General features: G+C 37.8%; 1 protein-coding gene across 1 annotated transcript in view; it reads right to left on the bottom strand.

The window, feature by feature from the left end:
• Positions 1-18,574, bottom strand: part of SCN1A (sodium voltage-gated channel alpha subunit 1) — a 94,645-nt gene extending 76,071 nt beyond the window's left edge. Inside the window, exons 1-2 of the mRNA XM_064287043.1 lie at positions 17,781-18,574; positions 1,503-1,621 (exon numbers count right to left, since the gene is read on the bottom strand). Coding sequence (XP_064143113.1) covers positions 1,503-1,621; positions 17,781-18,044 — 383 coding nt within the window. The 5' untranslated portion in view covers positions 18,045-18,574. The remainder of the gene's footprint in view (positions 1-1,502; positions 1,622-17,780) is intronic.
• Positions 18,575-26,457: the final 7,883 nt, after the last annotated feature.

Here is a 26,457-nt window from a genome sequence, read left to right as displayed (position 1 = left end):
TAAAGATGAATATTCTTGAAGGCCAGGATTTAAGCAGACATAAAAAATTCAACATAGCGAAGTAATCTTGGGCAAGTCGCTCAGCCTCTCTGTCACTTAAACAGTGTGTGTCTCAATTTACTTCTATACAATGGCACTAATAAAGACCTCTGCCATTTGAGGTAAAGATTAAATGAGTTAATACATGTGAAGTGCCTGGAGGAGTGCCTGTGAATTACTAAATGTTATCTAAGCATTAGCTAAAACAAATGAATAAAACAAAATTGTAGAGCTGAAAGGAACCTAGTTTAATTAGTAAGTTTTAGAGATTAGGTAAATAAGGACGAAGCTCTAGAGAATTTAGGTAGCTTGACCAAGGACCAAAACAGAGGTTTCCTGCCTTCAGATCCAATATTCTTTCCACTACAGTTTACTGCCAAAACAAAAATTTTCCGTAAGTGAAAAAGAAATTTTTTTTATCAGATGACCACATGATGGCACTAGGAACACAAAACAGGAGAAGGAAACTTCCATACAAATGCAAAAACCCCGAACATATCATTTTTACGTTTCAAATCTTTTACCATTAGTTTATTTATACCCCTAAGGAATTTCTTGTTTTCAGATTAAAAATTAAATGGCCTTCCCATTTATAGAATTCTTCCTTTTTAAAAATTAAGTAGTATGAGCTGTGATAATTTCAATAATATTTTTATGTTTATTTTTGTCAAAGCCACCAAATAAGATACAGTCAGAAATGAAGAAGCTGTTTTTCACTAACGAACATAACATAACATAGATGCATTTAGTTGTAGAGTTCTCTTTTTAACACCAACGGAAATCACAAAAGTAAACCCTACAGACAATTTTGAAATAAATCTCAGCTTCTTTCATTTACTTCCAGGGTCTTTATGAAGCAGTAAGTTTTGCATGACACAGTCATAACTCAATGACTTAAGTTTGAAATTCGGCCAATATTTCAGTATAGATTTCATTAGAAAAGTTCAAGAAATAGCTAAGTATAGGCTAAAATCTGACATCCTCCAATAAAAAAATATGCTTAAATGTTTACTCAAAGGTGCATTAAAGTGTTTTTTATATTTATATCATAGATATGTCTAAATTTAGCTCCGGAAGTAAACTTATTTGTTACTATATCATAATTCACTGTAAAATTCTACACAGTCACAAACTTTGTACTAACATGGTAAAAATAAAAATAACTAACTTGCATTAGCTTTGTAGAATTCAATACATGCAAATGTTTTTAGGAGATATCAAGTATACAGACATATATACGTATATACATACACAGGCATGTATATATATCGTTAACAACTTCATAAGTTTCTGTGACATTTTTGTGATTAATCAACTTTAAGGTTTATGTGACAAAAAAAGATTTTAAAAAAGTGATAAAAGCCATAAAATATGGACACTTCCGAACCTAATTTTACATTTAGCATCAGAGCACTTACAGATTATCAACAAATAGCTAGTATTAACCACTTGAAAAAGGATATGAATGTACCAAAATCTTAATAGCTATTTTCCTAAGAGGGTTGAAGGGAGTTAAAATGTACAGGGCAGAGGTGGCACTGAACCGGAAGATGGCCTTCCCTTTATTCAATACTATAAAAGTCTGTAAGATAGGAACACAACATAGAAGTATAAAAGTATACACCATTTAAATTCTATTGTCTACTTTCTGTATTTGCCATAATGAATTATTTCAATGTTGCATGAGAAACCAGCACAATCAGAACTTCTGATGTGCACCCTAAAGATAAACTGTAATTAGATTTCTTCTTAACTAGAAGGGGAATTCAGTAATATCACTTACCTTTTATCTGCTACTTACCTGTGATTTTATTGTACATAAGACATTTTGATCAAGAGAATTTATTTATTTTCTTAATATTTTAAAGAAAAAGTCTTATATGGGTGTATATTTCATTTTATTCTGGAAATCTTAAGCTACTACAGTCCTTTCCCTGATTTCAGCTTTCCTAATTCAAATGTCTGTAAAATTAATCCCATGAAATGCAAAATCATCCAATAAAACTAATACCATTTTTGAAATAAATATTCTTTCATCATCTATGCTTATAAAATATACATTATAACTCTGTAATAGAAAATAAAAACAGTTACCATCAAACCCACTCCTGGTTTAGATGGATGTGATCCAAGAATTGATTTCTGGAGGCCAAGTTCCCCAGAGAGTATCCGTTGACCAGGAGTGCTAAACTCTGTATTGGGATTTCTGAGTTAGCTGACACATTGAATCGTAATCCCAACTGACTGCCTATCTCATGTAATCCTTTCTTAGCATAGAAAAAAAGCTCAAAGCCCCTGAAGAACCCAGAATCTGTGACTAGGAATGGAATTTCATTCCAAAAATTAGACTTACTTGAGAGCAATTGGCAGTGTACAAACAAAAAAAGAAAGCAGCAGCACGTAACAGTGTATCAAGGACTCTCTGACTCCGTGTTTGTTAATATTCAAACAGAGCCGTGGTGAAGAAAGCAAGTTTCTCTGGGGAGAACATATTTGGGGAAGGGAATTTTAAAGCTTTTTTAAATTTATATTTACCCATTCTTCAAAAGCTCTGCGTTTTAGGCAGTAGGATGCATATCTGCCTAGATCACATTATGACACAGAAAGTATTAACTTTATGCTTATTTTCTATGAAGAATCCTTGAGAAGCATTTATTCTCTACATTTAGGCTGCAGATCATTTTAAAGAGGTTTCCTCCTACCTTTAGGATTTTCTAAATTCACGTAATGACCCAAAAACATTGACTGCGTTGCCATTTGAAAATAGCGCTTCCGATCTTTTGGTATGTGCAGGAGTGTCCTAAATCGGTGCTGCAGAACTGTGGCCCTCCAACCAGTGCTGGTCTGCAAGCTGTTCTTGGTCTGTGACGTGACAGGCACAGGTACTGATGGGAAAAGCTGAGAAACTTGTATGGCAATCTGACAAACTGATTGTATGTCTGTTGGATCTAATAATAATAAAAAGATGGCGGATTGTATTTTGTGTGTCTTTGTCATTACAATCCTCTAGAAATTAATTTTAATTGCATTTTATGGAAGAATAGGGGCCTCACCTTCTCTACAGAGAGTTTTAGAGACACTGCTCTAAAACTCTACATTTACTTTTTCATCTTTTGAAGGCAGGGAAATCTAGAATACGAAGAAAACTTTTAACTACCAAGTCCATTTGTAGGAAGGGGGACTTTCACAGGGGCTTCTGAGAGAAGCAATCACCTACGTCTAGGGCACTCAGCCCCCTTTTTCTCTGATTCATTCAGTGTTTCTGTCCCTGAATGACATTGTGAGATCATCACAAAACGTGAAGAGACTTGTGCAACGCCAACACCTTTGCCCTAGGGTATATGAGCACATAAGGGCACAAAGGTGAAAGTGAGCTTACACAGGACTGAATATGGCCCACCTTTCAAACCTACTGCATACTGCTTCCTTTCCTCAAAAATATGCTAAGTAAAATCTGCTAGGATTACTGAGTCGAAATCAGCTTGATGCTAACAGCAAGGGGTGGGACAGCCAGTAAAAATCTAACATAGCATTTCAAATAAGATTACAAGCTAATTTTGAGACGGATAAGAGAAAAAAGAAGTTCCAATCCATAGGTGACCTAATCATGGCTCAGGGGCAAGTGGGGTGGGGGCTGGTCAATACGGTACTGACTGTAGCACAGTGAACAATGAAAATAGGCTCATCCTTAGGAGATTGGGCCACACTCAGAAAAGACAACCTGTGGTTCTGGCCCCTTGGGTCCCCCTCCAGCCCAAACCAGAAACAGAGGTAATAAAAGAAGAAGACAATAGAAAAGATCAAGGAAGGGGTGGTAAAGCAAATAGCAAGGCATTGGAGGCCAAAAGAAGGGATGGGAGAAAGAAGGAAAATTCTGCTCTGAGGACTAAAATGAACAAGACGCAAGATTCAGAAACTGAACAGATAGGGGCCCAAAGAAAGAGTGCAAAGAGCTGGAACTCAGCAAGGTGACTTTGATGAAAAACCACTGCATCCTCTGATAATCCTAAGTAATTCTAGCCTAAAAGTCCCTTTCACATAGAGGAATAAATACTTTGAGACAAAAATTATGGCAAATGGACATACTTCTTAACTGTTCAAGCCTTAGATTGTACCCTTCACTCAATTATAGTTTTTTTTTCCCTTTATTCATTTGAAAAATTCTAAAAATTCGTTGAAGATCAATATTTTGAACTTCATATTTATGGGATTCATGTGTCTGATGTGGAAATGCTTGCAATTTCAATTTAGAAATGGAATTAAAGAGGTTTTATTGTGAAACCATGTTTGCTCTGCTTTAATTTTTCGTAAGACATACAGAAGGGCAAAGTATCCTTGCTTAGAGAGCTAGCCTAGGGGCCAGCTGTAAGGCCAACATCAGGTGGCCATTTCCACAGAACTTCTTCTGTGAAGGCTCTGCTTTTGTCCAGTTGAAGAATACATGTTTATCTACAAACTTCATACATGTCACTTTAAAGAGTTTGTGAGTTTACTCTAAACAGCCTTACAATAAAGCAGAAGTATCCAGTTTTATATAGTAACCCAATATGTAGAATCTTAAATATGTTCCCGTTTTTATGTCAGTGAATGAGTCCCATTTGGAACTTCAAATTTATATTTTGCAATTGATCTAGTGCCTATTTCCTCATCTATCTGTACCCATCCTCCTTATATTTGCTTACATAGCCAAGAAGCCAAATATTCAATTTATTTGTTAAGAATTGATAAAAGGATACCTGTTCCAAGGAAACTCAGATACATGTTTCGCCAAATAATAGTATTGATAGTATTGACGAGTCAGAATGGAACACTGTTTACTTACAACAAATAGTGAAGTGACTCCAGAATTTTCAAACATAAACATTTGTCTTTCCCATTTTAAAGCAAAGAAAGGGCTTTAAAAGGGAAGACTAGCCAAGATGTTAATACATCTTCAACTGCATAAACAAATATGATGTACCCGTTACCGGGGAGAATTGATTCCCACACATAGTGGCCCTATAGGACAGAGTAGAACTGTCCCAGAAAAAAAAAAAATTTTTTTCTTTAAATCTGAAGAGGCGTGCATTAGGGTTGAATTCTTTCACCATACTTATTCAACCCACGCGCTGAGCAAATAGCCCGAGGAGCTGGACAATATGAGGAATGCAACAACAGGGTTGGAGGAAGACTCATAGCAACCTGTGATATGAAGATGACACAATCTGGCTTGCTGAAAGTGAAGAGGGCTTGAAGCACTTACTGATGAAGATCAAAGGCTACAGCCCTCAATGTGGATTATACCTTAACATAAAGAAAGCAAAAATCCTTGCAGCTGGACCAATAAGTAACATCATGGTACCTGGAGAAAATATCAAAGTTGTCAAGGATTTCATTTTACCTGGATCCACAATCAACACCCATGGAAGCAGCAGACAAGAAATCAAACGATGTATTGCACTTGGAAAATCTGCTTAAAAAGACCTCTTTACAGTGTTAAAATAAAAAGCAAAGATGTCACCTTGAGGATGAAGGCATGCCAGATCCAAGCCACCGTTTTTTCAATTGCCTCATACACATGTGAAAGCTGGACAATGAATAAGGAAGACCTAAGAAGAACTGATGCCTTTGAATTATGGTGTTGGTGAAGAATACTGAATATACCATGGACTGCCAGAAGAAAGAACAAATCTGTCCTGGAGGAGGTCCAGCCAGGATGCTCCTTAGAAGAGAAGATGGTGAGACTTCGTCTCACCTTGAACATGTTATCAGGAGGGAACAATCCGTGGAGAAGTACATTATACTTGGTAAAGTAAAGGGTCGCTGAAAATAAGGAAGACTGTCAACAAGATGAGTAGCCCTGGTGGCACAGTGGTTAAGAGCTTGGGTGCTAACCAAACGGTCGGCAGTTCAAATCCACCAGGCGCTCCTTGGAAACCGTATGGGGAAGTTCCACTCTGTTCTATCGGGTCGCTGGGAGTCGGAATCGACTCAATGGCAATGGATCTCAACAAGATGGACTGACACAGTGGCTGCCACAATGGGCTCAAACATAGCGACAATTGTGAGGATGATGCAAAAGCAAGTGACGTTTCCTTCTGTCATACATAAGTCTCTATGAGTTGGAACTGACTGATGGCACCTAACAAAAACAACAATCTTTATGAAAAAAGAGCCTTGGTGGAGCAGTGGTTAAGTGCTTAGCTGCTAACTAAAAGGTCTATAGTTTGAACCCACCAGCTGCTCTACAGGAAAGATTACAGCTTTGGAAACCCTGTGGGGGCGTTCTACTCTGTCCTATAGGGTTGTGATGTGTCTGACTTGAAGGCGATGGACTTTGGTTTTTGGAATCTTTATGGAAATAGATTGCCACATCTTTCTTCCATAGAGCAGCTGGTAGGTTGGAACTGCAGACTTTTCAGTTAGCAGACAAGTGCTCCTTAAATATGATGTAGCTTTAAGCAAATAACATTTTATAAACTGTTCAACTGAGAATCAGTTTTGACTTAAAAAAAAAACTTTTAGATTGCTTATTATAGTATCTTAAAAACAAAAAAACAAACCCAGTGCTGTTGAGTCGATTCCGACTCATAGCAACCCCATAGGACAGAGTAGAACTGTGCCATAGAGTTTCCAAAGAGTGCCTGGCGGATTCCAACTGCCGACCCTTTGGTTTTCAGCCATAGCACTTAACCACTACGCCACCAGGGTTTATAGTAAAAAAAAAAAAAAAAGAAAGAAAATCTAATTAGTTCAACAAAAATTTGATTAACCCTACTCCTGGGGATAATTTTTATTGTATTAAGTCACTTCAATACAAAACAAAAACTTGAAAATTGATGGTAGAGCAGATACAGCTGATAAAGTAGCATCCAGTTTGAAATAGGCTACTCTTGACAGCCCAGTGTTGATCTGGACATGCATAGGGTATGACTGGCTCCAACTGCCAGTGCCAAGAATTTGTGTTTTGGTAGAATTCAGCCGCATCTATGATTATTCTTAAAATCTGTCCATAAGTTAATTTGTTACAGAGCCAAATAATAAATGCCTTAAGTGCAAATGTGCAAAAGAATGTAAGAAATTCATGAAATAATTCTAACATGGGAAGAAATTTTTGCCTCAGAACAAATTTCCAACATGGCATTGTGACTGAATCAGAGACTAGATTCTATATAGGAAATACCACTTTACAGATATCTTTACCAAAGAAAGTAAATCCTCATATATTAGGTGTTGGCCCACCTTGTCACTTACCTTTTCATAGATAGTTACCAGTATTAAGTAATATTCATTGAGTGCCTTTATGATACTTTTTAAATATATGTGTGCATTGCAGGCACATGGAAAGCAGGGTAGACCTAGTTCTAGGTCCGATTGTTATTTTCAATTTGAAAGGCATATATCAAATATTTGGTACAGTATTTACATAGCTCTGTGCTACAGTCTGTAGAGAAATCAAAGATGTATGTCATGACCCCCAAGAAACTTAGAAACAAGTAACTGTTCAGTCAACTACCTATACCAGTAGAAGAAAATTTAGAAGGGTTAGTGCAGGTTTACCTGGACCAGCAATCTCCATCAGATACATGATGTGAGCTACAGATCTTAGCCACACATACGATTTTAAATTTTCTAATAGCCATATTTTAAAAAAGTAAAAAGCAGGTGAAGTTAGTTTTAGTTATTTTTCCTTTAACCCAATATATCCAAAATATTATCATTTCAGGATGAAATCAACATGAACGATTATTATGATATTTACGTCCTTTTTATTATACTAAGTCTAAATTCTTGAAATCTGGAATTGTCATATTTCATGAATACCATAGCCACATAAGTTTATGTCTACTGTATTGGATAACCCAGACCTAGATTTAAATCATTCTTTATTCAGCTAGGTCATTCTCTCTCTCTCTCGACAGCCCTTACTAAGTAAAAGTATTTCCTGGTTAAAGACAAACCAAGAAGATAGTTACATAGAAACAACAGCTTAATGATATGGAAAGCAGCATTAGGAAAATATAAGTAGGATTTGTTTTATCTTGTGGAGTTGTTAAGAGTGCATATTGTGGAGTTGGATTCCTGGGTTCAAAAATTGGCTCTGCTGCCTTTTAGCTATGCGATCCTGGCCAAGACATTTAACTTTTTTTTGACTCAATTGCCTCATTTGAAAAAAGAGAGTAAATACACTTAGAATACACTTAGCTCATAGAGGTATTACGATTCCAACTCTGTAAGTCAGATTCTGAAGCCTAGAAATCTGTACTGTTAATAAATATCTCAGAAGATTCTGCAATAGCAGGGCTGTGAATCTTGTTTTTTATTAGTGATTTTAAACGCTAACCAAACTATCAATGATCATGCTGTACACAAGGATTAAAATCCTTTCTGTAGAGTCAATAAGGAAATAATTTTATTATCAATACTTTGGTAGAAATTACTACTTAAAAATCTATATAGAAAGTGATTTGTTTATAATTTTTTCCCAAAATGAACACTGAATATAAAAAGCCACAGCTTTCCAGATTCTTTTTCTAAACGTAGCCATTTCCTTTGAGTTTATTTCAACCTGTGTACCATGTGCCTTGAAATACATAATTTAAACATAAACCTTATCTTTGTGTTTCATCTAAACATCAAAAAATTGTCAAATAACAGGCCAAATTCTGAGTTTACTGCACTTGCCTGCTCTTAAAGTAAATCTACTGTCAAAGGTAAGAAGTAATACACAAAGGTTAGCAATGAACATGAACATAAAAAGTGTAGTGTATAGTATTGGTTGATAAAATTTATGCCTTTGTCTTAAAGTTTAAAACAAAGGTAATTTCCAACTCATACACGAGATGTGTTTCAAAAATGTATGTGGAAGTTAACTGTTGGAACATGGAACACATTTTCACACAGAAAGAGTTGTATCTATCTCTGTATCACTATATTGTTATATCTCTTTATCTGCATCTAGCCAGATCCAAAATAAACCTATGTAACTTAATGAAATACACTTTTGTATTAATAGTGCTGTGGAACTTTATCACCACATATAAGAAAGTGTCACTATGAAAATGGTAACAGAGTTCTAAGTTGGGCTGTCAGATCCACAACTCCCCTTTTGGTGTAGGCCAGAGAGTAGGACTAGGAAAATTTCCTGCCCCTATATCCTATAGGGTCGCTTTGAGTCGGAATCGACTCGACGGCACTGGGTTTTGTTATATCTTATTTAGGAGCCCTGGTGGCACAGTGGTTAAGAGCTCAGCTGCTAATGAAAAGGTTGGCAGTTCGAATTCACCAGGTGCTATTTGGAAATCCTATGGGACAATTCTACTCTGTCCTATGAGGTCACTATGTGCCGGAATCAACTCATTGGTAACAAGTTTGGTTTATGTCCTATTCAGAAGTAGGATCAACCTTTTCCAGCTCCAAGCTACTGGGAAGGGCGAGGAAGGATAGAATGAAAGCCATGAGACAACAGGAGAGAAGCTTCAAAGGTGTGAGTGTGAAAAACTGCATAGAAGGTCAAGAGATTCCTATTATTGCACACTTCTAGGGACATATTTAACAGCCTTGGGATGCAGTGGTTAAAGTGCTGGGCTGCAAAACAAAAGGTCACCGGGATAAAGATGTGGCAGTCTGCTTCCATAAAGATGTACAGGCTTGGAAACCCTATGGGTAGTTCTACCCTGTCCTTTAGGGTCATAATGAGTTGGAATCAACTTGACAGCAGTGGGTTTTAAGGACATTTCTTATTCTGGGTCAGTCCTATGGCAGATATTCCATTTTTTTCTCAGGTCTCTCTGGATGGCCTCACCTACTTCTCCATTTGCTATAACCTGTGGATTCTGTCCATTTCCCTCCATTTCTGGCTCACTGAGTGATGAAAAGCCTTTCTGCAGGTTCTCTGACTCTGAAGTAAGCACACAACATAAAAAAATGTTTCTTCTCCAAATCTTACTCTACTTTCCCTTAGACTAGGTATAAGCAGCCTAAAGAACAACCTGGCACACTTATCTGCCTGTGGCCCAGCCTTCACCTCCTTACACGTGTGGCCGTTAAGTCAGAGATAACAGACTAAAATGCCCACCAAAGTCAGGCCTGTCGCTTGGTACCTGGCAATTTTTGGGATATGAGTCAGTGATGCCAGATCTGATCATTCAAGAGAAGTCATAAGTCTGCACTGATGTGGGCTGTGTGTGTGTGTGATCTCCTGATTTGTAAGTGTCAGAAGCTAAATCAAAAATTTAAACATTGCATACATCAAACAAACTATGTGTGGGCTCAATGCCTCGCAGTTTTTTATCTCTGCTTTAAGCTCAAAGAAGAATTAAAAAACGAACTTTGAAAGCCAGTACTTTGTATCTATAGGAGAGTCTTCACAAAATTAGATGTCCCTAGGCTTTAGCAGGGTGAAAGGCGGCGGGGGGGGGGGGATGGTGGGAGTAGAGACAGTGGAGGAGATATTCCCAAAGGAGGAACCCAGCTGGGCTCTCATCAGCCAAGGCTATACCTCAGATAAAGAAAGTATTATAATAAAATGGGCAAAGACCTGCAATTAGAAAACCAAAAGGGAAGAACACGCTTGGTATTTCTCAAGCTGACAGAACTGAATTAGAAATCCCAGCCTCGTGTTACAGTTTTGAATGATTCTATGGGCAAAATGGAGCCCTGGTGGTGCAGTGGTTAAGAGCTTGGCTGCTAACCAAAAGGTCGGCAGTTGGAATCCACCAGCCACTCCTTGGAAAGCCTCTATGGCAGTTCTACTCTGTCCTTTAGGGTCACTATGAGTCAGAATCGACTCGATGGCAATGTGTTAATAGGCAAAATACTGAACGACGCAGGAAACATCAAAAGAAGATGGAAAGAGTATACAGAGTCGCTGTACCAAAAAGACTTGGTCAAAGTTCAGCCATTTCAGGACGTAGCACATGATCAAGAACCGATGATATTGAAGGAAGAAGCCCAAGCTTCACTGAAGGCACTGGAGAAAAATAAGGCTCCAAGAATTGATGGGACATCAGTTGAGATGTTTGAACAAATCATGCGGCACTAGAGGTGTTCACATCTATGCCAAGAAATTGTGAAGACAGCTACTACCTGACCAACTGACAGGAATAGATCCACATTTGTGTCAATTCCAAAGAAGGGGGATCCAACAGAATGCAGAAATTATTAAACAATATCATTAATATCACATACAAGTGAAATTTTGCTGAAAATCATTCAAAAATGGTTGCAGCAGTACATTGACTGGGAACTGCCAGACTTCAAGCTGGATTCAGAAGAGGACATGGAACAAGGGACATCACTGCTGATGTCACATGGATCTTGGCTGAAAACAGAGAATACCAGAAAGATGTCTAGTATGTTTTATTGACTATGCAAAGGCATTTGACTGTGGGGATCATAACAAATTATGGATAACATTGGGAAGAATGAGAATTCCAGAACACTTAATTGTGCTCATGTGGAACCTGTACATAGACCAAGAGGCAAGAGGATACTGCATGGCTTAAAATCAGGAAAAGTATGCATCCGGGTTACATCCTTTCACCTTACTTATTCAATCCGAGAAGCTGAACTATATGAAGAAGAACATGGCATCAGGATTGGAAGAGGATTCATTAACAACTTTCGATATGCAGATGACACATCATTGCTTGCTGAAAGGGAAGAGGACTTGAAGCACTGATGCAGATTAAATATTACAGCCTTCAGTATGCATTATACCTCAACATAAAGGAAACAAAAATTCTTGCAACTGGACCAATAAGCAACATCATGATTCATGGAGAAAATACTGAAGTGGTCAAGGATTTCACTTTACTTGAGCCCACAATCAACACCCATGGAAGCAACAGTCAAGAAATCAAATGACACGTTGAATTGGGCAAATTTCCTGCAAAAGACCTCTTTAAAGTGTTAAAAAGCACTTTGAGAACTAAGGTGTGCCTGACTCAAGCCGTGGTATTTTCAACAGCCTCATATGTATGTGAAGGGGGACTATGAATAAGGAAGACTGAAGAATTCATGCCTTTGAACTATGGCAAAGAATATTGAATATACCATGAACTGCCAGAACGAGGAACAAATCTGTCTTGGAAGAAGTACAGCAAGAATGCTCATTAGAAGCAAGGATGGCAAGACTTCGTCTCACATATTTAGGGCATGTTATCAAGAGGGACCAGTTCCTGGAGAAGGACTTCATGTTTAGTAGAGTAGAGGGTCAGCAAAAGAGAGGAAGACCATCAATGAGATGGACTGACCAGTGGCTGCAAAAATGGGCTCAAGCATAGCAAAGATTGGAAGGATGGTACAAGACCGAGCAGTGTTTTGTTCTGTTGTACATAGGGTCGCTATGAGTTGGAACCAATTCGATAGCATCTAACAATAACAAATACACCCACACACGCACACACACATATTCGGAGCCCTGGTGGCACAGTGGTTAAGTGGTACAGCTGCTACCCAAAAGGTTGGTAGTTCAAATCCACTAGCCTCTCCTTGAAAATTCTATGGGGCAGTTCTATTATGTCCTCTAGGGTCACTATGGGTTAGAATTGACTAGTGGGCAATGGCTTATACACACACATATATGTTTATAATTTATTTTATTTCTGTTGTTGCTGTTTACTTTTGAAGAAGCAGCAAGCCCTTTCTCTTGAGGTTACTAGGTTGCAGAATGCTTGCTTAGTGCTATTGGGAGCTATCTCTGCCTGAGAATGAAGAATGAGAATGAAGCCAGCAAAGGAGAAAGTTAAGCCAAAAATGAGAAAGGACTGGATCTTGACAACATTATTGGATCCATCAATATTGAAACCAAATTTGCCCCACAATTTTTTTTTTTTTTTTGCTAAAACTAGTTTCAGTTGGGGTTTCATCACTTCCTATTGAATTATCTCAAACCAATAGAGCAGCTACTCGATAAATTCTAACAATTATTTTACCACCAACATCATCTTTTTGGGATCATTTCTGAGACAGAGAATGGTAGTGAAGAGGGAGAAAAGGGCATAAGGAAGAAATATCAAGTAATAATAGAACTCGTATGGCATGGAGAAAGATTCTGAAGGCAAACTCTGGTGCTTCAGATGGAATCAGCCTGGGTAACTGGTAGTTCTAGAAGAGCTAATGACATGAAAGAAAAATCTTTGTAAACTGGGGACTGTCCATATGACAATCCATGGAGTCATAAGCTTTTAACTATCATCTACTTTTCCCATTTTTTATTAAATTACTTTTGTAAGAAAAATTCCCTAATCTCAATCAAAAGCAAAACAAACAACTCTCTCTACCCAATATAAGAACTATAAAAATTTCTGTAGCTATTGCATTCCAGGAATGAATTGGAAATCACAAGTTCATGTATTATTCTCATGGATTCCAATTAAAGAGAGGATAACCATCTCTTTAGAGCAGCTGATGCAAAGGTATAAGTCATTTTTAAATGGTCCATGAGACAATCAAGTAATGAATATTTTTTACATTTCATAGCTAATAGACTTACCTATTTCTACTACAGACCTAAAATACCTCACCCTGTTTCCAGTAAAATGCAACATTGTCAAAAGGATATTTCCTTCCATGGAAACTAATGAGACATCTGTAATTTTGAGAAGAACGAGAAGGGGGACGTGTTCTGTAACAAAGAGTGGGTGAAGAATCTGAATGTATAGTCAAATGGTGCAAAATCAAACCAAGCTATGAAAGGAAACGGTGAAAAAAAAAATCCCAAACGGAAAAAAAACGTGTGTTCACAAGCTAAAATGTGCCTTGGTACACAGCTAGAATAAACAAACAAAAGGAACCAACCTGCAATCACGTTCTCATGCTTTCATGTGCCAGGAATGTTCATGAGGTGGTTGCTAATATTTCTTCAAGCCCCGGTGGAACAGTGGTTAAGAGCTTGGCTGCTAACCAAAAGGTCGGCAGTTCAAATCCACCAGCTGCTCCTTGGAAACCCTATGGCAGCAGTTCTAGTCTGTCCTATAGGGTCATTATGGGTCAGAATTGACTTGACGGCAATGGATTTTGGTTTGGTACTACTACAATATCATTGATCATAGCTTAAACTACTTTAACAATTTTACTAGATAGAATATTTGAACATTCTATAATTTGCACATTTTAAACTGGGTCAAAAAGGATAAAAATAGGTGGGCACATGCCATGATCAGCAGTGATGTACATTTTCATAAGCTCACTGACATTGTCTCTGTAAAAGATCAAGGAGAGCTTCAGTGTGGTTTTGTGTTGTTTCTATTCATGCTAATTTCTTGTATGTATATCACTACACTTTATTGTAAAGCGCAATATAAAGGATCGATTCTGCAACTATTTTTATAGTCTGCCTACTTTTTTAATTCTATGTATTATTAAGAAACTACAGACTTTGTATATTGATTAAAATGACAAATTAATTATCATACTTGAGTTAAACTTTAGGAAAGACCTTGGTTTAACTAATGTCTACATATTCTAACTCACTCCGCCAAACAAATTCACCCCCCTCCCCCATATCAGCATAGTGGGATGTCTCATCCCAAGAAACATTTCCACAAGTGACAGTTCCACTATTCTAGACCCTTTAGCTACACCGGGAGTATTGTGTGTGTCTACAGCATTGTTTTAATTATGATCACCCTGCCAATCTCAGACAGTGAAGTCACTAAAATAAAATTACTCATCAAAAAAAATTGGAAGAAATATTCACTATTTTTAAAAGACTGAGAATTTGCTAAATGTCCCAACTTCAGTCAGAACAAATTAATTCACAATTTAAGGGTATTACTCAATACCAAAATAATCCAACTCTGAATGAAAACTAAGATTGAAAAAAATCCACATGGAACTTGAAGAAAGTTTTAACATAAAAATACAAAAGAAGGGAACTGCAAGCACGTAGTAGTGTTCTAAGCATGCCATATTCGTTTTTAAGTATTTCGGTCCTATAAAAAGTTTCATTTGAATTGCTGTTGAGTGACTTACACTTGAAGACTTGTCTGACGTTAGCTCAATGTCAAAGAGAAGGATGTGCCTTACCTTGGGAAAAAACTTCCTAATAACAAAATATTTCTCTTATCAGGTTGTTCTACTTGCACATTGTGACTTCTTCCAAAACATTTCTCCTGCATCACACAATGTGCATTTGAAGATAAGGACAGAAGATGCTAAAGGTAAGTTTGGATATGAACCTAGCAAAATATATAAGGTTTACTTCAGCACAAGAATTTGGCTGGTTAGTCATTCCAGCAGAGTTGGTCTTTCAATCTCAGTTTTAAGGTCTTCCTTTTAACATTTTGAAAGGGTATATATAATTTATTTTTCACTGCTTTTGTATCGTCTTTGTTACGTGGCGCTCATTATAAACCAACCGTGGATTGTTTTAGTTGGGGACAATCTCTCAAGACAATAACTTTCATCAGTCTGAAAGGTCTTTAATTTAAAAGAAAACATTGATTGAATGCTGGTTTCCATGTGAAGAATCAGTGTCCTTGTCTACATGCATTGATTTGGTCCTTCTCAAAACATTCATTTATTGTTCTACAAACAAGGACACAGCACAAGAGCTGGGATGCTAAATTGCATCCCTGTTTGTTGAAAGGGTAGACTCTGGGGTGGCTTTAATCATTTCTAGATGGTGGTTACTGCATGAGCGAGGTGGGGGCTAATATCTGGTGGTAGTGAAGTGTCGCTGAGGATGGAGCCCACTAGCCCAGCCCTCAGACAAGTCAATAAACCTCTTCATATCCCAGTTTCCTCCTCTGAAATCAGGAATGATAATAGGGTCTGTCTAATAGCCTAATGTGTAACAGGATCTATCTAACAGCCTAATGAAAGGATTAAATGAGTTAATATGCGTTAAGCACTTAGAAAAATGCCTGCATGATATTGCTAAATATTATATATATATAAATGTAAATATTAAATATGTTGTTAAATATAAAAAAGTGTATAGAGGGAGCAGACTGAATTGTCTGGATGTGTCCAATGGCTTTAAATAAAGTTAACACCCTCAGTGGTGGGAATGAGTTACTGTGTGGAACACATCAATAACAAAGTAATTTTAAATAAGCTAAAATGCTTGAAGAATTGGAATTTATGCACTTTTTCTTTCTTTACACAAATAAAACTCTTGTAGTCTACTTCAACAGATTTGGGCTTTGGCTTTTCAGATACCACATTAATTTCCAAAGGACTGATTTAATGCAAAAGTGCATTAAATAACTTCTCATAACCTAAATGGCAGTTATGAAATGGCTATTCTTTTTCCTACTAGGATTTGACAACAGGGTGCTAAAAAGAAAAGTTAAATTAAAGAAAATGAAATTTATGGAAAACTGGTCTTATCTCTTTACTGTAAAACGAACAAGCCAGTTTTTAAAACGAGAAAGTAGATTATACTTAAACTGGCTATACCCTGAAAAGTTAAAAGAAAATTTTTTGAACACAGTCCTGCTCATCCTTTTGTGAGACTGGCAGCAGCCAATGAGAATATGATTTACAAAATGGTCTCAAATGCTTTCTGTTAAAACTACCAAAATTATATATTTGATGAGGACTAACTTTCTACAAAAATAGTCCCTAAAAGTTTCTGAGGTTATTTAAGGCCCATGTCCAACTAAAAAATTTCAATTGCTTAAGGTCAATTTTGGAAACCCTGGTGGCATAGTCGTTAATACTGTGGCTGCTAACCAAAAAATTGGCAGTTCGAATCCATCAGATGCTCCTTGGAAACTCTATGGGCAGTTCTACTCTATCCTATAGGGTCTCTATGAGTCGGAATCAACTGGACGGCAATGGGTATATGCATATATAATAAAAATTTTGTGCCTTACACTTCTACCCAGAGCTAAAAAGCGTGTTCTGTGTCAGGTGAAACAATAAAATGTTGAAATTAAATCAAATTTTACCTGGAATCAGTATAATAATCATTTTATCTTTTTCTATGCTTTTCTTTCTGATTTAGTGAAATCACAGTTATTATAATGAAAGATTAAGTGTTTATACAAGGCATTAAATTTTAAGCATGGATAGAGAAAAATGCATGGACTCAAATGTCATTTATGGGCTCTTTAAATGACATTTTTTATTAAAATTCTTATCAATATCAATACATTTCTACCAAAAGGCGAATTTTTTCTAAAAATGGTATTTCATATAGGAATGTTCTTTTTCAAGTGAAAAAAGGTGCTTCAGGATAATAACTGATTTATTATTTGCAACGTGACTTGAAATTGAAAACCCTATAGGACTGTATTTTATTCTCTGAGAAATACCAAAATTTCACGAAGTCTTTAAAACTGATTTCAGAATTTCCAAGTGCAGAAAGTCCATAATTTTGGGGGAGGACTTTTTAATTTGTTAAATTAGCTGCCTACAATTTACGTTTATCTTTTAGGTATCTATCAGGTAGATGGAAACCTGGTGGTGCAGTAGTTGAAGAGCTCAGCTGCTCTTCAAATGGTCAGCAGTTCAAATCCACCAGCTGCTCCTTGGAAATTCTATGGGGCAATTCTACTCTGTCCTATATGGTCACTATGAGTCGGCAATGGGTTTGGTTTTGGTATCAGGTACGTTCAGGGCAGTTCAATCTCTTATGCTTAATCAATTTATTTCTCATATATATGCATGAAATATATGCAAATATGTGTCACTTCTTAAACAGATGAGTACTTAAGACTACTGATTCACCATGTGTTAGTGATGTAACAGTCCAAGGTATGCAGTAGGCAATAAACAGCAAAATATGCCTGACAGAAAACACTCACTTTTTTATTGATATAGTATGGGTCCAGGTCCTCCAAGGGCTCTGACACCATCCCTGGAGGAATGTCTCCATAAATAAATGGAAGGTTCTTTCCAGCTTCCAAGTCACTATTTGGCTTTGGACCATTTTCATCATCATCTTTCTTGTCTGGTTTGGGATTCTTAGCCTTTTCTTCTGCGATGCGTCTTTCAATAGCCGCAAGAGATTCTCTGGTGAAGAAGGTGAAGCTGTCAGGTCCTGGTGGTACAAGTACTGTTTGCTCCATCTTGTCATCCTGCACATTTTAATTACCATTTACTCTGCATATAAAAGTGCTAAAAAAGAAAAAAAAAAGCAAATTAAAAGATATTTAGGAGATTAAGAAATTTTAATATGTATAAATTCTTTTTATGAAATATGAAGTAGAGGATTTAGATTTTTGTTTTTACCTTAAATTTAAATCTAATTACTAAATATAAAATTTTAACAAACGTGTTTTTGTTTTATTGTGCTTTAGATGAAGTTTTACACAACAAATTAATTTCTCATTGAACAATTCATACACATATTGTTCTGTGACATCAGATGCCATCCCTGTGATGTGTCAATACTGTCCCCTTCTCGACCTTTGGTTCCCCAATTCCATTTGTCCAGTTTCCTCCTCCTGCCTTCTTGTCCCTCCCCTGGGCTGGTGTGCCCATTTAGTCTCATATACATAGTTGAGCTATGGGTATTATTGTGTATTTTATGGGCCTGTCTAATCTTTGGCTGAAGGGTGAACCTCAGAGGTGACTTCAGTACAGAGGTGAAAGGGCTTCTAAGGACCACACTCTTGGGATTCCTCCTGTCTCTGTCAAACCTGTAAGTCTTTTTTCTTTTTTTATGAGTTTTGAATTTTATTCCATATTTTTCTCCAGCTCTGCCCTGGACCCTCTATTGTGATCCCTGTCAAAGCAATTAATGGTGGTAGCTGGGCACCATCAAGTTGTGCTGGACTCAGTCTGGTGGAGGCTGCAGTACTTGTGATCCATTAGTCCTTTGGACTAATCTTTCCGTTGTGTTTCTGGTTTTCTTCACTCTCCCTTGGTCCAGACGGGGAGGGACCAGTAGACATATCTTAGATGGCCACTCCCAACCTTTTAAGACCCCAGACACTACTCACGAAAGTAGGATGTTGAACAACTTCTTTACAAACTATATGATGCCAATTGAGCTAGATGTCCCCCTGAAACCATGGCCCCCAGCCCTCAGCCCAGTAACCCAGTTTTTATGGGAGTTTGGATGTGTATATAACGCTTCCATGACTTTATTTTGGTCAAGCTGTGCTGACTTCCCCATTATTGTGTACTGTCTTACCCTTCACCAAAGTTACCACTTATCTATTGTCAAGTTACTGTTTTTCTCTCCCCGCCCGCCGCCCCCCCTCCGCCGTGTGTAAACCTTTTCATGAGTTTTTATAATAGTGGTGTTATATAGTACTTGTACTTTTGCGATTGACTTCTTTCATTTGGCATAATACCCTCCAGGTTCATCCATGTTGTGAGATGTTTAGCAGATTCATCATTGTTCTTTATTGTTGTATACTATTCCATTGTGTATATGTACCCAAGTTTGTTTATCCATACATCTGTTGAAGGGCACTTAGCTTCTTTACATCTTTCAACGAACATATTTTATCTCTTAGGTTTTATTAAGTTTCCCATGTTTATCAGTTCTTGTGCTTTGCAAAGAGAAACTATGCAGTGAGTTAAGAAGAGAGGCTGAAGTATAGTCTTAATTAAAGTACATCAGGCTGATTAACATCATGCCACTAATGGACTGCTTATACTGTGACCTAGCAGAAGATGACTGCATATCCATAGAGGCAGAGATTACCGCAGTCAACAAGGATGAAGTGGAAAAGGAGTTATCTCTGAGAGGATATAAAATTCAAGCCTCTAGGCCTAACAAACTGAATAGGTATGGTGAAAGAATACAACCCTGGCTCACACCTTTCCTGACTTTAATCAGTATCCCCCTGTTCTATCCGAACAACTGTCTCTTGATCTATGTAAAGTTTCCTCATGAGCAAAATTCAGTGTTCTGGAATTCCCATTCTTCACAATGTTATCCATAAAGTCAAATGCCTTTGCATAATCAATAAAACACAGGTAAACATCCTTCTGATATTCTCTGCTTTTCAGCCAGGATCCATCTGACATCAGCAATGATATCCCTGGTTCCACGTCCTCTTCTGAAACCGGCCTGAATTTCTGGCAGTTCCTGTCGATATTATGCTGCAGCTGTTTTTGAATGATCTTCAGCAAAATTTTGCTTTCATGTGATATTAATGATATTGTTCTATAATTTCCACATTCGGCTGGATCACCTTTCTTGGGAATAGGCATAAATATGGATCTCTTCCAGTCAGTTGGCCAGGAAGCTGTCTTCCATATTCCTTGGCATAGACGAATGAGCACCTCCAGCGCTGCATCTGTTTGTTGAAACATCTCAATTGATATTCCATCAATTTCTGGAGCCTTGTTTTTCGCCAATGCCTTCAGAGAAGCTTGGACTTCTTCCTTCAGTACCATCAGTTCCTGATCATATGCCACCTCTTGAAATGGTTGAACATCGACTAATTCTTTTTGGTATAATGACTCTGTGTATTTCTTCCATCTTCTTTTGATGCTTCCTGTGTTGTTTAGTATTTTCCCCATGGAATCCTTCACTATTGCAACTCGAGGCTTGAATTTTTTCTTCAGCTCTTTCAGCTTGAGAAATGCCGAGCGTGTTCTCCTCTCTTGGTTTTCCATCTCCAGCTCTTTGCACATGTCATTATAATACTTTACTTTGTCTTCTTGAGAGGCCCTTTGAACTCTTCTGTTCAGTTCTTTTACTTCAGCAATTCTTCCTTTTGCTTTAGATGCTCCACATTTGAGAGCAAGTTTTAGAGTCTTCTCTGACACCCTTCTTGGTCTTTTCTTTCTTTCCTGTCTTTTCAATGGCTTCTTGCTTTCTTCATGTATGATGTCCTTTAACTCATTCCACAACTTGTCTAGTCTTCGGTCACTAGTGCTCAATGTGTCAAATCTATTCTTCAGATGGTCTCTAAATTCAGGTGGGATATGCTCAAGGTCATATTTTGGCTCTCGTGGACTTGCTCTGATTTTCTTCAGTTTCAGCTTGAACTTGCATATGAGCAATTGATGGTCTGCTCCACAGTCAGCCCTCGGCCTTGTTCTGACTGATGATATTGAGCTTTTCCATTGTCTCTTTCCACAGATGTAGTCAATTTGATTTCTGTGTGTTCTCTCTGGAGAGGTCCATGTGTATAGTCACCGTTTATGTTGGTGAAAAAGGTTTTGCAATGAAGAAGTCATTGGTCTGGCAAAATTCTATCTTTCAATCTCCAGCATTGTTTCTATCACCAAGGCCATATTTTCCAACTACTGATCCTTCTCCTTTGTTTCCAACTTTCACATTCCAATCACCAATAATTATCAATGCATGTTGATTGCATATTTGATCAATTTCAGACTGCAGCAGCTGATAAAAATCCTCTATTTCTTCATCTTTGGCCTTTAGTGGTTGGTGAGTAAATTTGAATAATAGTCATATTAACTGGTCTTCCTTGTAGGCACATGGATATTATTGTATCACTGACAGCATTGTACTTCAGCAGCGATCTTTCACCATACATATTCAGTCTGTACGCCGAGAAAGTAATCCGAGAAGCTGGACTATATGAAGAGGAACAGGGCATCAGGATTGGAGGAAGACTTATTAACAACCTGCATTATACAGATGACACAACCTTCTTGCTGGAAGTGAAGAGGACCTGAAGCACTTGCTAATGAAGATCAAAGACCACAGCCTTCAGTTTGGATTGCACCTCAACATAAAGAAAACAAAAATCCTCACAACTGGACCAATGAGCAACATCATGATAAACAGAGATAAGATTGAAGTTGTCAAGGGTTTCATTTTACTTGGATCCACAATCAACAGCCACGGAAGCAGTAGTCAAGAAATCAAAAGACACATTGCATTTGATAAATCTGCTGCAAAGGACCTCTTTAAAGTGTTGAAGAGCAAAGACGTCACCCTGAAGACTAAGGTGCGCCTGGACCAAGCCATGGTATTTTCAATTGCATCATATGCATGTGAAAGCTGGACAATGAATAAGGAAGACCAAAGAAGAATTGACGTCTTTGAATTGTGGTGTTGGCGAAGAATATTGATTATACCACTGACTGCCAGAAGAATGAACAAATCTGTCTTAGAAGTACAGCCAGAATGCTCCTTAGAAGCAAGGATGGCGAGGCTGTGTCTTGCACGCTTTGGACATGTTGTCAGGAGGTATCAGTCCCTGGAGAAGGACATCACGCTTGGCAAAGAACAGGGTCAGCGGAAAAGAGGAAGACCCTCAGCGAGGTGGACTGACACAGTGGCTGCAACAATGAGCTCATGCATAACAACGACTGTAAGGATGGCACAGGACTGGGCAATGTTTCGTTCTGTTGTGCACAGGGTAACTATGAGTTGGAACCGACTCGACGACGCCTAACAACAACTAGTCCTAACAAGTGGCTCCTGGACAAGCTAGTCAAAAGAATTTGCTGTAGCCAACCTTAATGATCAATCAAATACTCACGGCTGTACTGACTGGGTTTTATCTATTCTGAGATTTGAGATGACTGTAACTGTGACTTGCTCACTAGAATAGCCATGCAAGGGTATGCTTACTTGAGCACATAAAGAAGACGGTCGAAGGTTGAGCAAATGCCACTTATGCGACTAAGAAGGAGATAAAGGTTAGGTTGGAAACGATCTGTACATTCCGGGATAACGAGATGAAAGCTGTAGGTTCGTGAGAACTAGGATTCTCATATTTCAAGAAAAATCATCAGAAAGAACACAGGAAGCTCAATGGGAACAAGGTGTGTTTTTTTCTTCACAAAATAATGATATTCTTGCTGATTTTATTGTCCTATAGCACCAAACATATTATGAGGACCTGGGGCAAAACTGTCAACTCCAGCAGAGTCAACCAGATCTGATGCTGGGGGCCAAATCCCAAATGTGCTATTTCAAAGCATATTTAATATGTGCTTCAATTTCACAGATATTACTGAGCCAAACTTTCACAGGCCTAAGCTACCTATTATACCATTAAGTATTATAATGAAATGTGAAAAGATCTGGAGTTAGAAAACCAAAAGGGAGGAACACACTTGGCATTTCTCAAGCTGCAAGAACCGAAGAAAAAATTCAAGCCTTAAGTTGCAATTTTGAAGGATTCTATGGGCAATATATTGAACGATACAGTAAGCATGAAAAAAAGAGGGAAGGAATACATAGAGCCACTGTACCAAAAAGAACTGGTCAAGATTCAACTACTTCCAGAGGTAGCATATGATGAAGAACCAGTGGTACTGAAGGAAGAAGTCCAAGCTGCACTGAAGGCACTGGAGAAAAACAAGGCTCCAGGAATTGATGGAATATCAGTTGAAACGTTTTAACAAATAGATGCACTGCTGGAAGGGGTCATTCATCTGTGCCAAGAAATTTGGAAGACAGCTACCTGGCCAACCAACTGGATGAGATCCCTATTTGTGCCCATTCCAAAGAGAGGGGATCCAATAGAATGCAGAAATTATCTAACAATATCATTAGGATCACATGCAAGCAAAATTTTGCTGAAGATCATTCACAAGCAGCTGCAGCAGTATATCGACACGGAACTGCCAGAAATTCAGGCCGGATTCAGAAGAGGATGTGGAACCAGGGATATTATTGCTGATGTCAGATGGATCCTGGCTGAAAGCAGAGAATACCAGAAAGATGTTTACCTGTATTTTATTGATTACGCTAAGGCATTTGATGTTGTGGATCAAAACAAATTCCAGAACACTTAGTTGTGCTTATGAGGAACTTCTACAGAGACCAAGAAGCAAAAGTTCGAACAGAACAAGGGATACTGCATGGTTTAAAATCAGGAAAGGTATGCGTCAGGGTTGTATCCTTTCACCATACTTAATTCAATCTGTATGCTGAGCAAATAATTTGAGAAGCTGGACTACATGAAGAAGAACATGACATCAGAATAGGAGGGAGAGTCATTAACAACCTGTGATACACAGATGACATAAACTTGCTTGCTGAAAACGAAGAGAACTTGAAGCACTTACTGATGAAGATCAAAGACTGCAGCCTTCAGTATGGACCGCACCTCAACATAAAGAAAACAAAAATCCTCACAACTGGATCAATAAGCAACATGATGATAAACGGAGAAAAGACTGAAGTTGTCAAAGGTTTCATTTTACTGGACCTGCAATCAGCTCCCATGGAAGCAGCAGTCAAAAAATCAAACAACACATTGCATTGGGCAAATTTGCTACAAAAGACCTATTTAAAGTGTTTAAGAAGCAGACATCACTGTGAGGACTAAAGTATTTTCAGTCGCCTCACATGCATGCAAAAGCTGGACAATGAATAAGGAAGACCGAAGAAGAATTCATGCCTTTGAATTACGGTGCTGGTGAAGAATACTGAATATACCATGCACTGCCAGAAGACAAAGCAAGCCTGTCTTGGAAGAAGTACAACCAGAATGCTCCTTAGTGGCAAGAATGGCAAGACTTCGTCTCAGGTACTTTGAAATGTTATCAGGAAGAATCAGTTCCTGGAGAAGAACATCATGCTGGGTAAAATAGAGGGTCAGTGAAAGAGAGAAAGACCCTCAAGGAGATGGGTTGACACAGTGGTTGCGATGATGGGCTCAAGCATAGCATTTGAGAATGATGCAGGATTGGGAAATGTTTCATTCTGTTGCACACAGTGTCATTGAGTTGGAACTGACTTGATGACATCTAACAACAACAATATTCTGTTTAAAGTAATCCACTGCCACTGAGTTGATTCTGACTCATTGAGACCCAATAGGATTGAGCAGAACTGCCCTATAGGATTTCCAAAGAGCAGCTGGTAGATTTGAACTGCCGATCTTTTGATTAGCAGTAGTATCTCTTAACCACTGCACCACCAGGGCTCCCCCACCAAAAGATTAAGGCCTTGGAAAAATTATGGGGCAGTTATACTCTGTCCTGCACAGTTGATATGAGTTAGAATTGATTCAACGGCAATGGTTTTTTTTTTTTTTAATTTTTCTCGTGTATTTAAAATAGGTATATGTTGTCTGTTTTAAATGCACACACACAAACAGTATCTTTCTTACTATAAAATTGTTCTGCTCCTTGCTTTTTCCACTTAAAAATATAAAGTTCATTCCATCTCAGTGTTTAGAGATTCAACTTTTTTAATAGATTCAAGTGATTCTTTTTATGGCAACATGGTTTTCTATTGTTTCTATGTACCATAATTTATTGAGCCAATTTCCCGGTATGGTATTCAGGTTGTTTTTAATATTTTGCTATTGTAAATGAAGCTGCAATTAATATAGTTTTACACACATAATTTCCCATATACACAGCTATGTCTACAGGATTAATTTCTAAAGGTGGACTTGACTGTATCAAAGGATAAGTAAATCTTTAATTTTGATAGATATTGAAATATTACCCTCTGTGGATTTGGTACCTATTTATTCTCCTGACAGCAATATATGACAGTGCCTCTTTATCCAAACCCTCACCAACACAGTGTATTATTATATTTCAATCTTTCCAACCGGATGGACAAAAATTAGGTCATATTATAGTTTCAGTTTGTATTTGAATTACCATATAAAAAGTTGGGCATTTTTTCCATATATTTAAGAGCTATTTTTTATTTCCTTTTCTGTGACTGCCCATTTAAAGAACTACTCGTTTTTCATTTTGCTTTTCTTTTTAATTGATGTGCCTGTGTTGTTAGGTGCTGTCGAGTCGATTCTGACTCATAGTGACCTTATGTACGACAGAAAGACACACTGCCCCGTCCTGTGCCACCCACACAACGGTGGCTATGCTGGAGCCCATTGTTGCAGCCACTATTGATCCAAACCCAAACTCATTGCTGTCAAGTCAATTCTGACTCATAGCGACCCTATAGGACAGGGTAGAACTGTCGTCCCATAGAGTTTCCGAGGAGCTTCTGAAATTCGAACTGCTAACCTTTTGGTTAGCAGCCATAGCTCTTAACCTCTAGGCCACGAGGGTTCCCCCCGCCCCACTACTGATAGCATCTATTTATATATGACGGGCCCTGTTGGTGAAATGGTTAAAGCACTTGGCTGCCGTTGGAACCCAGCAGGTGCTCCAAAGGATTAAAGACCTGGCAACCTGCTCCTATAAAGATTACAGTCTAGTAAACCCCACGGGGGGGGGTAGTTTTACTCTGTCCTACTGGGTCGCTATGAGTCGGAATCCACTCGACGCACACAACAACAACGTTTATGTATCATGGTAACCATTTCATTCTGCTGTGTTTCCTTTTTTAAAAAAATCCTTTTTTTTTTTTTTGCTTCAGATTTTAAAACATTTTTAGTAAAATTAAAAAAAAAAAAAGTGTTTATCTGACTTTTTTGGCTTCTAAGTTTTATACCGTGCTTAGGAAATCTGTAAGGAGGTGAGGAATATATTTTCTTCTAGCAATTTTATGGCTTAACTATATACATTTAAATATTTGATCTACCTGAAATTTGTTTTCTATAAGGAGTAAAGATACAATTTTTTTTTTTTTTGGTGGCTACTTCGTTGTTTCAGCACCAATCA

This window comes from Loxodonta africana, chromosome 6 (assembly GCF_030014295.1).
Source record: "Loxodonta africana isolate mLoxAfr1 chromosome 6, mLoxAfr1.hap2, whole genome shotgun sequence".
Lineage (NCBI taxonomy): Eukaryota > Metazoa > Chordata > Mammalia > Proboscidea > Elephantidae > Loxodonta > Loxodonta africana.
Note: the sequence above shows the minus strand (reverse complement) of the source record. Positions and strands in the feature narration are given on the sequence as shown.